Source organism: Heliconius melpomene, chromosome 15 (assembly GCF_056956725.1).
Source record: "Heliconius melpomene rosina isolate 202511_hmr_F chromosome 15, ASM5695672v1, whole genome shotgun sequence".
Classification (NCBI taxonomy): domain Eukaryota; kingdom Metazoa; phylum Arthropoda; class Insecta; order Lepidoptera; family Nymphalidae; genus Heliconius; species Heliconius melpomene.
Window position 1 is genome coordinate 11,789,212 of NC_140403.1, and position 13,329 is coordinate 11,802,540.

The window sequence follows — 13,329 nt, forward strand, 5'->3', positions numbered from 1 at the left end:
ATAGTCTCGCCTCATTTACTTCAAATGTTTCTTTGGTGGTATTTTTTGAGAAGAATTTTAGCAAGAAGTTCACCGTGTCCAGTCTAAACTATTCTATCGCCCACAGAACAGCTAAATGATCCAATCGATGAGTAATGCAAGAAATGACATGCGCGATGCCGATCTCCAAAGGGAGGACAGAGTATTACACGAGTCCTCGCGAGAGGTCACTATCACCTACCGAGAACGGAAAAGGAACTAAAAGAAACTGAACTAAACATAAGTGAACAGTCTGTCGTTAGGTAGTGCATGCCATTACGATGCGGGAGTCGCATGCCACTACGATACCAGCATGCTTTCTTATAACTAGTTGTTACATTCACCTCTTAGTATAACACTTAACACCGTTAGTTACACAATAATATGTTAATTCGGATTATCTTTCATACCCATGCATAGCGCACACGGCTTTGAATGACATCTACATCTTAAATTTTTATTAGACTGCATCAAATTTAAATGTTGTTTACTGTACAAAGCGAATAGTAATATTATAACTTGAAAGACGATATCAAAGCCTTGTACGCGGTAAAGGGAAGCAAGGGGCAAGAAGGGTTATCAAGGTAGCGTGTAGCGAGCATGCTGCGGGCAGAGGGCGGAGAGCGGAGGGCGGAGGCCGGCGGCACTTACTTGGCGAGGGGAACGTTATCGCGGTCCGCGTACGCGTCATACAAATACTCGCTGCAACAGACAACACACGCCGGTTAGCGCGCACGCGCACGGCAACACCCCACGGGCGGCGCAAAGCAGCTAATTAACTCTTTAAAATTTATACTATTTATTGAAATTAAATACAATTTACTTAGTACGAATTGAATATTATTACAAAAAAATATATTTAAATTTCATAGAGTTCGTTAGCGGCTTTATAAAGTGCCGCAACATTCCAAACAAAAGGGGCGAATGGGCAATTAGGTATCGAAATAATCATGTGAGTAACTGCGACATGAGTGTCTACGTCGACATCTTCTATAGTAGTGCTATTGTACTTTACAACTTAATATTCAGTTAAGTAGTTTGGTAGATATTTAGAAAAAAAATATGTACGACGCTTTTTACGAGACTTAAAAATGTTATAAACATAATCTATATTTTAAGAAAATCTTATATTAGACATCTATTTATTAACACCTTAAACTAAGGAAGCTGTCACTGAAATGTAAGTAGTTAGGGTGATGTTTGATGAATCAAATCAAAGAAAAAACTATGAAAGGGACGTCTATCTAGTGGTGCTAGCTACACTACAGGCGGCTCTCACGCGGCTCATCGGAAAACGCATGCACTACTAATTACTGAATACTCCATTTAATCAAACAATTTACTTTACAAAAATGTACAGACCAAGATAATATACAGACCAACTGTATTCAGAATACTTTAGTAACACAACAATCTTTGCTAACATTCAATAGTACGTGTCCAACTAACGTTATTTCACTAGCGATCGTTTTTTATAAGGAATAAAGAAAACAATAACAAACGCTTCTGCAATAACGTATTATTAGTAATATTAACCACTTCAAGGAGCATACTAAAAGGAAACAAATCTAAGAATAAGAATCGAAAGTGTTTGCAAATTCCAATGAGCCAGGATGTTGCGGGGTCTGTGCAAGCCGCTATGGGGTCGAAGAGCACACGTCTCGAGCGAAACAGTGAGCGGCGCGCCGTCACGCCCTGCCTCGGCCTACCCTTGTTGAGTTATAGTATAGTAGTTGTTACATATCGTCAACAAGAGTAGTCGCGCAGGGGCGCCGGCGGCCGCCGCGTTACCGTCGCCGGCGAGGCGTCACCGCGCGCCGCGCCGCCACAGCGCCTCGCACTCGCTGCGACATAACACACAGTCAGCACACACAGCTGTCTCTCGACCACTCATTACTACCCCGCCCTATTTAGACTACACCAGTCTATTTTTTTTATTTAACTGTCACTAACTGTCAATTGAACCACAGATTAGCTATGCAATGTTATTCTAATTTTTAGATTTTAAGTGTAAGTTAAAGAATTTCTTTATGTGAGAAATAAAAATATTAAAAAAGTAATTTCATCAAAGTATTATTATAATCATATTGCACTACACCAAAGAAGAATATTGTAATGACGGTGAGTGAAATCAAAGTAAAAATAACTTGAAGAAGTAACAGAAAATTTAGATTGTCTAAAGAAACTAGCTAAATACTAAAACTACGATTTTTGCCCCAAAGACTTAACACTGACTCATTAAAATTAATATTGTTAAGTATTCAAATGTTGTATACAAATTCCTTGATAATTCTAATATTATAACAATAATAAAGGCAGCTATTGAATCCGCGATTTTTGGCTCTTCAACCACACAGAGACATGCCGCTAAATAAAATGAACATCGCGGGTTTGCGTAGACACTGCTTGTAACAAGAGAGCGGGATATCCCCCCAAATCAAAACTACCCCTATTATTGTATATCTTATAAATATATACAAATTTTTAAAAAAATATAAATTTCCCCCTCTCTCAGCTACGAAGCGGACTAAACATGTGCTTTTAAATGATAACATAGGGCCCATTCACTGCTACTGGGATGAGGGTGCACGACAAACCCAAATCAGTCACGAAACTTATTAACGAAGGAAACAGACATTAAATTATATTCAAATTATATAAAAAACGAAAAACAAATAAATTTGTAAATCATAAAATAAATGAAAAAGGCTCAAATGCAGTGTATTTTTATATATATATTTTTTTATTTATCAAGACACTGCATGTGATGCCAACACAACAATAATAATGGTAGATGAATGACATATTATAGTATTAAAGAATATCTATTTTTTTATCTGTGCAACTTATTCGTTTCAATAATAAAATTATGTTAGGTTATACAATATTCAATTACTTAATCTGTTATTTTAAACAGATTAAATAATTCATTAACAACTAAATTTAAATGTGCAAGTGTATTGATGTATAGTAAATTATGTATTCTATTTTAGTATATTTTGATAGTTTAAAAACCAATAAGTATGTCGTACTTTAACCAATAAGTATATTGTATTTTATGTTTCTTTAAAATAATTTTGTAATTTTACTAATTTACTATATGCACAATGAAGTATACGTATATAATATGTGTTCATTTTGGTTAAAGCTTGAATTTTAATCTATAAATTTTCCAAATAAAAAACATAAGTATTTTTTTTTTCTGGGGTATATAAAATTGCAGTTTAATTGACATTCATAGTATATATGCAGGTAGGTATGTATGTATGTGTGTAAGCAGTGTCTGTATGAATACGTACGCCTCAACCAGCGGGCCGGGGTAGGGGTCGGGGTGACGGTAAAGGCGCGCGAGGCGCTGCGCCACCACTAGCAGCGGCAGGAACAGCGCGAGGCACCACGCCAGCGATATCCAGAAACCGTTCTGGAAATTATGCGAAGATGGTGTTTATAAGAGTGTATTTGGTATTTCATATTCCCAGCAATACACAATGATATTTATAGTACGGTCGATGAGTCATGGCCGCAGAAGAATCGTGTAGTTAGTCTTCTGAACTTTAACTCATTGTTCACTCGTAAAAAGAACCAAATGTCTGTCGGCCACGACTCACCAAATGAACTGTACTTCTATTAAAGGTACTTTTTTTAAATGTTATTAATTTGATATAGAGTTTTAAAATAGACTTAAAATACTTTTAGGATTTCTTTCACCATCAACGTTACATCTTGTTATTTTTATATTCATGTTCACTCTAAGTGTGATATACAATATAAATTTGATGATATTGTGTGCTACATAGTGAGCCTAGTAAATAAATAAATGTCAAAGTTGTATTCTAGATATTTTATATAACAAATACTCACAGCAGGCATTAAAACAGCGCGGCACAGCGAGTCCCTGGTGGCGTTAAACGCAACCGAGAGAGGCCCGCAGAGCCCCACGCGCTCGTTGGCGGCGCGCTCCACCATCGCCACGTACTCTTGTAGACGTTGGCCCATACGTTCGGCGAATTCGCGGGTTAGCTATTTGTAGTACGTAAATCTTATGAATTTTGGTTATTAATAATCTTTTTTCAGGTAATTTGTAAGAATTATGGCAATTTAAATATAACAAATTAAGAAATATATGAGCATACATACATTCTGCACGAGGTCGGGCCCCTGCGTGTTGAGGAACATCTCGACGTCGGTGGTCTCGCGCATGCGCACGTGGATGGCCTCCCGCAGCGACGAGTGGTCGAAGCGCAGCACGTCGCTGAGGCGCGCCGCCGTGGCGTTGAGCTCTGCCGCCGCCGCCAGCATGGGCGCCACCACCTCCGCCTGCAGCCGCGCCAACGCCGCCGCCGCCTCGCGCAGGTCGCGCGCCACCTCTGCAAACCCACCCCGCGGCGCCAGCGCGCGCGCCGCGCCCTCCAGTTGCGCCGCCAGCTCGCCTAGCGAAGACGACGTCAGATTCACCTCCAGCGCCGCCTGCAGCCGCCCGAAGCCGAACTCGGACAGACCCGCGCCCGCCAGCGCGTCCAGACGCGCGCGCGCGCCCGCGCCCAGCACACGGAGCGGGCGCCCGCGCGGAGGGTAGTCCGTGTGCAGCGCCGCCACGCCGGCAGCCACGCGCCGCGCCACGCCAGCGCCAAGCGCGCGCAGGTCGTGCACGCGCTCCAGCTGCAGCGCCGCGTACAGCGTCGCATTGGCGTGACACTGCACCAGCGCCGCCGTGAGCGTGAGACGCGTCGGGTCGTCGTCGGGGCGCGGCTCGTCAAACAGCGCGCGCTCGAGCTGCACAAAGCGCTCCACGTCCGCGAACACGCGACTGCCGCGCGGCTCCTGCAGCGGATCGCACATGAGGCGCGTTGTAGCCAGGCCAGCCGCGAAGTAGGCCAGTAGCGCCAGCGCCACGAGCCCGCCTGCCGCTAGCGCCAGCCCCACGCCAGCCAGAAGGCACGAGGCGCCGGCGCCCTTGTTGCAGCAGTCGCCGGCGCCGTACGCGTCGGGCCGCTTGCCGCACACGCCGCACAGCAGGCCCCAGGCCAGTAGCGCCAGCACAGCCAGCAGCGCGGCGGCGGCGGCGCGCGATGCGTGACGGCGCGCGGGTGCGGCGCGGCGCAACGCGGCTGCGAGGCCGGCGGGCGCGCGTGAAGCTGCGAGGGCGGCGCTAGCGTTGTGCGCGCGCGCGCTGACCTCGTCGGCGAGCGCGGCGAGACGCGCCCCGGTGGCGGTGATGGCGCCGCGCACGCGCGGCACATGTTGGTCCACAGTGCGCTTGATGCCGTCGAACACCTGCAGTCCGGCCGCCACCTCGGTGCGCATGTCGCCGTCCAGCAGCGCGCTCACATTGTGCAGCAGCTCCGACACGTCGGGGATCTGCGAACCCGCACACACACACGTCACGTCTGTGCACTATATGTACAACACACACACACACCGCTACTCACCGTTGGAAAGTACTTGTCGAGCATCTGATCCGTGCCAGCGTGAAATTATCACAAAATAAGCATTATTTCTTATTTAATCGCCACTATAATTTTATAAAAAATGTATATAATATTTGCAAACATACCCTGTTGTATTGTATCTCAGTATCGAGCTGGCCTATCTGATGTTTCTCCTGTAGTTGTATACACGGACGCTCCTTGCAGGTGGCCAACGTCCGCAGTAAGGACGACCGCACTTGCCGCAGACCTACAAAACAAATGTTAAACTTAAAAGACTGATATCACTAAATAGCATTAAATAAATGTATAAAATCAATGCAGTAACATACCAGCATTAAGATCCTCCGCTTTATTCCTCAAGAAAGCAGTCTTCCGTTGCACGTTCTTCAGTTGCGCCGGCACGTTCTCCAGCTCCGCCACCATACTGCTCAGCTTCTGCACAGACGTGGCTCTCGTGAACTGATCTAATTTGGTCAGCACCACTTTCCCGCTACTAGTGAGAGTGGCATCTAGCTGTTCCTCGAGTTCCTTATAGTTCTGTACGAGCAAGTGTCTGGCATGGGCTTGTGTCGCATTGAGGAAGGTGCGCGCGTCCTGGATGCCGGCGCGGAGCGCGTCTGGGGTGGCGTGCGCGCCGCTCTCTATTTGGGAGTCGGTGGCGAACGCGCATACGACACCGAATCTGTATAGACACATATATATTGATATATTTAAAAAAATTTAAAATCAAAATATATATTTTTAAAATTTGACAAATACAAACTTTTGAATTGTCAAGTTACATAAAGATGTCAGTAGTATCAATTCTACAAGAAGCTACAACCGGCTCCGAAGGCAGCTTCTGCTGAGAAGTCTTTTTAAAATATAATTTTACAATAAATGTATAATTGTATTATTAGCTTTGCATCGTATTTGAACATTTAATTCATAATCTTGGATACATTTATAATCTTGGATAGCATAACAAGCTTTGCTTATGTTTTGATTGTTAAATCCCCTGTGATATACATAGAGCTAATAGTAGTAACTAACCTCAGAAACCGTCTAACCAATTTTTTCAGTTTTTACTATTGGATTCTGGCAAGCTTCGCTTAACATTTAGTGTTAGTGTTTTATTACAATGAGTTCATAAATAAGAGAGTTACATCAATATAAAATATATTTTTCGACAATACGCCCTCTTGCTATTTTTTTTATAAAAATTAATATAATACATGTAGGTGTGCATTGTTACATCTTTTATACCCACTTGAATATGCATAATGCATGTTCGTACAATTATAAAGGACTTACAAGAATAGAGTGAGGAGGCCTATGAACACAATTGCGAGTATGCCCTTAAGACATGCGTCATACTTCCTGTCGAAGGGCCTCCGCCGTCTGCCGACCCTGCACCACTGGCAGCAGCACCAGAATAAACTGAAACATTTTAATTAAAAACTTAACAGATTCCCAAATAATAAATAACAGATTTCACTATTTAATACTATTATTATAAAAAGGACTCACAGTCGGGAGAGTCAATAAAAAAATTAAAACTACCCTGTAAAACTTAAATGGGTTTTGACTGTTTAACCTAATGAACTATTGGCCAGTCGGGGTTTTAATCTTACCCGGCAAGTGGAAATATGACGACGAGCAGGCCCACGACGACGATCACGGCGATGGGTCCCGCGTAGTGGGTCAGCAGGGTGCGCCACTCGTCGCGCGGCGATGCGAACTCTATTTGACCATCTGACACCATCACTATGCCTGGAATTGGAAATATATATATTATCTATATATATAAAAGGACTTGTCCTCACTGACTGAGGTAAGACGCACGCACAGCCGTAACCGCTGTGCGTAGAAACGTGAAATTTGAACAGATGTTTACTTTCGTAATCTGGACATCCACTAAGAAGGGATTTTGAAAAATTTTAACCCTAAAGGGGTGAAATAAGGGTTCAAAGTTTGTATGGATAAAAATTTTAATCGGCATCAATTTTTATAAAATTTGAAATTTAGATTTTTAAAAGTATTTAATTGAACACGTGTTTCATAGTTTTCTAGAATTCTCCCCCTAAGGGTGCAAATAAGGGGTTGAAAGTTTGTATAGATTTTTTTTAAATCGGCACCAATTTTTATAAAATTTGAAATTCAGACTCTTAAAAGTATTTAATTGAGCACATGTTTCATGGTTTCCTAGAATTCTTCCCCTAAGGGTGCAAATAAGGGGTTGAAAGTTTGTATGGAAAAATCTTTAAAACGCCACCGATTATTATAAAATTTTTAATTTAGACTCTTAAAAATATTTAATTGAACATGTGTTTCATGGTTTTCTAGAATTCACCCCCTAAGGGTGCAAATAAGGGGTTGAAAGTTTGTATGGAAAAATCTTTAAATCGCCACCGATTTTTATAAAATTTGAAATTTAGACTCTTAAAAATATTTCATTGAACACATGTTTCGTGGTTTATTAGAATTCACCCCTAATTACGTAAGCAAAGCTGCGCGCGTCCGCTAGTTAAGTATAAGCGTGCGGTTGTAAACGCGAGGTTGGTGGGTTCGATTCACATTCCTCTTCTGGCAACGAGGCAAAACGAGCTTCGTTACTGAACACAAAATGCCTCCGGAATTCGGTGGAAAGTGGGGACCGGAAGTGTGTTAATGGGAACAGAGCGGAGCGCCAAGACTGGCCTATAGTAAAGTGAATGAACAACCGCAAGACCCAGTGGGTATCCTTAAAAATAAAACCTAGAGTAGCAAATAGTGATGAGGAGCAGGTCCGGTCCAGATCGCCGCCCACTTGTAGGAAAGGGGGACTGTAGAGCCAATGTTTATAATAATGATCAAAAACTGGAGCCTTTCTTTTGTTTTTACACGTTCCAATAATTTATACATTATATTATGCAATGTTTTTTATAATAAAATATCAATAGTAAATGATTAATTGTGAAGCTTCCCTTCATTATTACCATACATTGGTAAATACCACAAAACAATAACCAAAGGAAGGAAAATGAGACCACAACAGGGATGATCGTGTTAACCGATATATACTCGTATATATTAACTACATAATGAACAATAGTTAACAATGTTCCTAGCTACAAATGGGAACAACAAGGCGTTTGTTGTTTAATTTAATTGGTCAGTCACTCGTAGACCTCGACCAGCAGTTATCTTCACGTCTTCAATTGCTCTCGTATACCAGTTCTAATATAAGATATCGCCGCTACACGACGAAATAGTCTTTATATCTATTAGTTTATAGGTGTATATCGCGTGTGTTGTCACATCGTGGATGTAGGACAAAACGATAGCTTGTTTAGGCCAATAAAATTGAGCGTCTCCACCGGACGCGCTGTCAGCTGCGAGTGCGGCGACGCAGTCGGTTTAATTACTGTTAAATACCCAGTTACCGTTACATATATGTATATATTTAACACTAGTGGCCCGCCCGCGGCTCTTATAGTTTAGACAGTCTGTTAAGGTTCCACATCAGGTATCCAGATTTTCAAAATAAAATATATCCTAATGTTGCCTAGACATAATAGCTATACAACCAAAAAAAATTCTTTCAAATCCGTCCAGTAGTTCCGGAGATTAGCGTGTACAAACAGACAAAGATCACTGAATCGATTTTGTCAATTTCACTCGACAAATTATACAAAAACTGTCCATGTATACGAAAATATAGAGACATATTGTTATAAATATGTGTACATAAATTGTTGTTGTTTGTTTATGTTATATTTATAGTGTGTTATTAGAATATATTCAACGTACTGTATGTTTCCTTAAAAATAAATAAACATATTGCGTACACACAAAACGTGAACGGCTACTCAAAGAGCCAGAGAAACAAGCATTCATTTTTTTTAAATACAAAATGTATACTCCAAGACTACCTGCTTCTTTATTTTATTAAGTTGTTGCTACATATTCATAATTTCGTTTCACCGTACAAGCGGCTCGTTGGTCTAGGGGTATGATTTTCGCTTAGGGTGCGAGAGGTCCCGGGTTCAAATCCCGGACGAGCCCAATTTTTTTACTTTTTTTTGTCTATTTCTATTTTATAAGGCGGATTTTTTGTCACTTTATACGTTAAAGTGTACAATGAAGTTATAAGATGTAGAAATAGAAAGTGCGTTACCAGTAATTTTATTTTGTTAAATTTTTTTGACAACATCAAATACGTTTTTTTAAGTTTACGCTGTACCTAGTTCCGCACTTTTTAGTTCGCTGTAGAAGTCGGTTTTTCGGTGTTTGTAAAAAATTTATTTTTACATAAACTGGTAAGATATCTGATACTAAACAATATCTAATCAACAGTCCTCTCATTTACATACACGCAGACCGTTCGTCGATTAATAAATCTTAATTCAACAGTTAATATGAAATAATGGGATTTAGCAACCCAATTAATAATCACTTTAATAATCGCTTTCAACTCTGGATCAATCTCGAGAGGTATCTTAAGATGCATAACATCGTAAAACTTAATTCGTTTACAATTTATAATTATTTTCCATGAATAACATACGCACATAAACAGCACAAGGGCCTCTAAACGTGACGTAGGAAGTAACAGTACTCGACTCCCTCCGGTGCGCTCGCGGAGGTCGAGGCCTCTCGCCTAATTGTACTGTCATTCGTAGCATACATATTGCATATTTAAATTCTAACGTCGTCGTTACATTCCTGGGTTATTCTAGGAATATTACAGCAGAAGTTAAAATCGGAAACAGTGTCTTAACACTAAGTGTCCTGTACCTACACTGCTAAGTGCAGGATACATACAGTATGCACACAGTATGCACGCAAATCAAATTAGTTTTTATTAATATACTTTGCCAAGCACTTTTAAATACAACAACATACAATACGCTATCACCCGGAATTGCAATAATTTGAACGAAGAAATGTAAATAATTTGAGCAAAGTATTTTTTCAATACCGTAGTATTATTTCTAAGTACATATTTGATTTATATTAATTCATTTTATCTCTTAGGGCGGAGATATGATAATAATTCCATACCGTTGTTGTCCCATGCTGTAAACTTGCTTTTCTTAATGTCACTAAAGTTATTTCTACACATAGTGTATCTGGAGCACAGAATGTGTTAACACTAGGTTCCTTCTGCCTACCTTCCTGTGTGCGGGATACAGCGTGAAACTGGGTGAGTGTATCTGGGAACTAGGTTCCGGCACTCCGTTCCCATTAACACACTTCCGGTGCTCAGTTTTCGCCGCATTCTGGCGGCACTGCGTGTTAAGTAGCGGAACTCAACGCCAATCTAAAAATAACACACATAAAATATGGAAAGAATCGAACTTCCACCTCTCGAGTGTAAAACGCCCTCCTCCACACTCCAACTGATCAATATCGACAACAAAAACCAAACTAAAAATACAGATACACCAAGTCAACTCAAAAGACAACATGGTAACCGCAAGTGTCCATCGAGCAAATAAGTAAACAATACGTACCTTAGAGGAGGAGGAGGAGGAGGGAACCTTGGCCGTCGCGCTCTACCAACCATCCTCGCGAGAGACGCGCGTTGCACAATACGCTCGTGCGCTACATATGATCGCGTAATCGTAATGTTTGCGCTTATTATATTATGTACGAGTGTGTACACGGGCAATTCAATTGGATTTTAGCCGGATCTCAAAATCAGAACCTCATACGACTACCCTTCAAGTGTATTCTATTGAATAAAAAAGAGTCATCGAAATCGGGGTCCGTGACAGTTATTCGTCTCTTTGTTGCGTACAAACTTTATGCAAATTTAATACTTATGTAATTTTTTCATGGATATCATTATTAGAAATGGAGCAAATTAAAATGAGACCACACGAGAAGCACCACCTTTCAAATAAAAAAAATCATCAAAATCGGTTCACCCACACTGGGTGAAGGTCTGAAATAACAAACATAAAAAAAATACAGTCGAATTAATAACTTCCTTCTTTTACAGAAGTCCGTTAAAAATTTCTGATAGTGTCACATATTTATTGTAGTTTGTTCTGTATTAAAGTTACACAACTCGAGGGTGGCCAATCTGCAGCAATATTTCCTGGTCGATACGACATGGCTGACAACGTACCTATAGTTCCACTGGTACCCTGCCTACCCTGCTGTGTGCCGAGGTACGGCGTGAAGTTGCTTTTATATTATGATCTCTTTAAGTTTACATATGAAATACTTATTCATCTGATCGGGAGGCGAGTGCGCTGTCGTGGAGGACACTGAGGAGTGAGGGTCCTCGAAGAATTTACAAAGTCATTATGTTTCTTTCCCAATGACGACGACTTGAGAGTGTTATTTAGGGGTCAACAACTTCTGAGGATTTTTCAGGTTTATTATTATAATAAGAATATTATTAGGTAAATTATTTTGACCACTGATACTCAATAATATATATGGTTTTATAAAATAACACTGGTATCAAAGACGAACACCATTTATTTTTCAACTAAAATGTATAATTAGCTAGTTTCTAAAATATTATACATAAATATGCCATTGTCAAAGGTGTGTTGCCTAATTCCTTCACATCTATGAATTAAGTGGAATCTTATCACACGCCATCTTTATATCTTCTGTCTTTTACCTATAGCTATAATAGAATAAAGGATAACAACACAATCTTCGTTACCCTTCAAAATTATTTAAAAAAAATCTTCTTTGATAAATGTAACATTGTAGTTGTTGTAGCGCAAGGTACGGACGGGAAACGCCAAATTTGTGGGACAAGGCACGTCTTTGAGTTCTGCCTCTTAACATGCAGTCCCAAATATTAGGCACGTCTTACTATCCTACTATATGCGGGATATAACATAAAAAACTAAAACAATAAATTGCGTGCTCTCACACGGTGTCCATGAATAAAACACGCCATCTGTATGACTTGCGATCAGATCTCGTTATTAATATGATAATATTTGAACACAAAAATAGCAAGGATGTTGACATGCACCGCCCGTAGATGCCCTCCCCGCCGGAGGGCCGAGGGGGTGGAAGGGGGAGTTCCCTTTGTGAGAGTGCAGCGGATCGATACCCCGCCGCCGCTCCTGTCTGCTCCCTCACCGCGCGCGCGAGAGGGAGACTGCTGAGAGGAGGACCGGCGCGCGGAGACGGTAGACGGAACGTGCTCGTAACGTATTAAGAGATGCAAACTCAATTGTGGACAATATTTATTATTGGCTGATTAGCGTTACTGAATGTGGAAAATTAATACTACCTACATGCTATCTATATTGAGAAAAATTATTACGATAATTTTTTTCAGATTCAAGCTTTATCCCGCACACAGCAGGGGCAGAAGGAACCCAATGCTAAGATGCTCCGTTCCCCACTTTCTGCCGAATTCTGGAGGCGTTGCGTGTTGAGTGGCGGAATTCAACGCTGTATATTTTTTTTATTTATAATATTTGGGGTAATTAGTAGTGGTGGTAATTATGTATTAAACAAATAATTAAGGGGACTTCCATACAACAAAAGTAATTTTTGCCATTTTTATGGATAATGGTACGGAACCATTCGTACGCGATTCACAGGCTGGCTTTTTTTAAAAAAAAACCTTTTTAGCAAAATCATTATTGTATATAAGGCGTTAAGATTATGATTAACATTATCTATATAATTATATAAAAATGACTTCAAAATTATAAAATGTTTGTAAAAAAAAAATATTATTTACTTTTTAGTTCCTTGTTAGAAGTCCGTTTTTCTTTTTGTTTTACGATTTTAAGCGATGGGTACATCTTAAATGATGCTTCTTAAACGAGTGGTGATGGTGGTGGTAGTGGTTGTCAACGAGTGGTTGTGAATGTCCTATGTAAAACTTCGCTTAATTAGGTATTATTTTTGTGCATACTGACATTTTGGT

The 13,329-nt window shown here is 40.7% G+C and overlaps 1 protein-coding gene and 1 non-coding gene across 12 annotated transcripts in view; one reads left to right on the plus strand and one right to left on the minus strand.

Annotated features, from left to right (window-relative positions):
• LOC146531717 (prominin-like protein) overlaps positions 1-13,329 on the minus strand; it is a 35,562-nt gene that overhangs the window by 6,821 nt on the left and 15,412 nt on the right. For 5 of the 11 annotated variants that reach the window (XM_085197836.1, XM_085197845.1, XM_085197837.1 and 2 more), the window contains exons 2-10: positions 7,061-7,199; positions 6,741-6,866; positions 5,777-6,129; positions 5,573-5,694; positions 5,448-5,471; positions 4,156-5,376; positions 3,880-4,038; positions 3,318-3,439; positions 670-720 (exon numbers count right to left, since the gene is read on the minus strand). In XM_085197836.1, coding sequence (XP_085053962.1) covers positions 670-720; positions 3,318-3,439; positions 3,880-4,038; positions 4,156-5,376; positions 5,448-5,471; positions 5,573-5,694; positions 5,777-6,129; positions 6,741-6,866; positions 7,061-7,199 — 2,317 coding nt within the window. Of the gene's footprint in view, positions 1-669; positions 721-1,810; positions 1,863-3,317; positions 3,440-3,879; positions 4,039-4,155; positions 5,377-5,447; positions 5,472-5,572; positions 5,695-5,776; positions 6,130-6,740; positions 6,867-7,060; positions 7,200-13,329 lie in introns of those variants that run through there. The other 6 variants (XM_085197839.1, XM_085197841.1, XM_085197843.1 and 3 more) reach the window with 3 other exon arrangements.
• On the plus strand, positions 9,402-9,473 carry TRNAP-AGG (transfer RNA proline (anticodon AGG)). The gene has a single exon. It is a non-coding gene; the product is annotated as a tRNA-Pro (tRNA).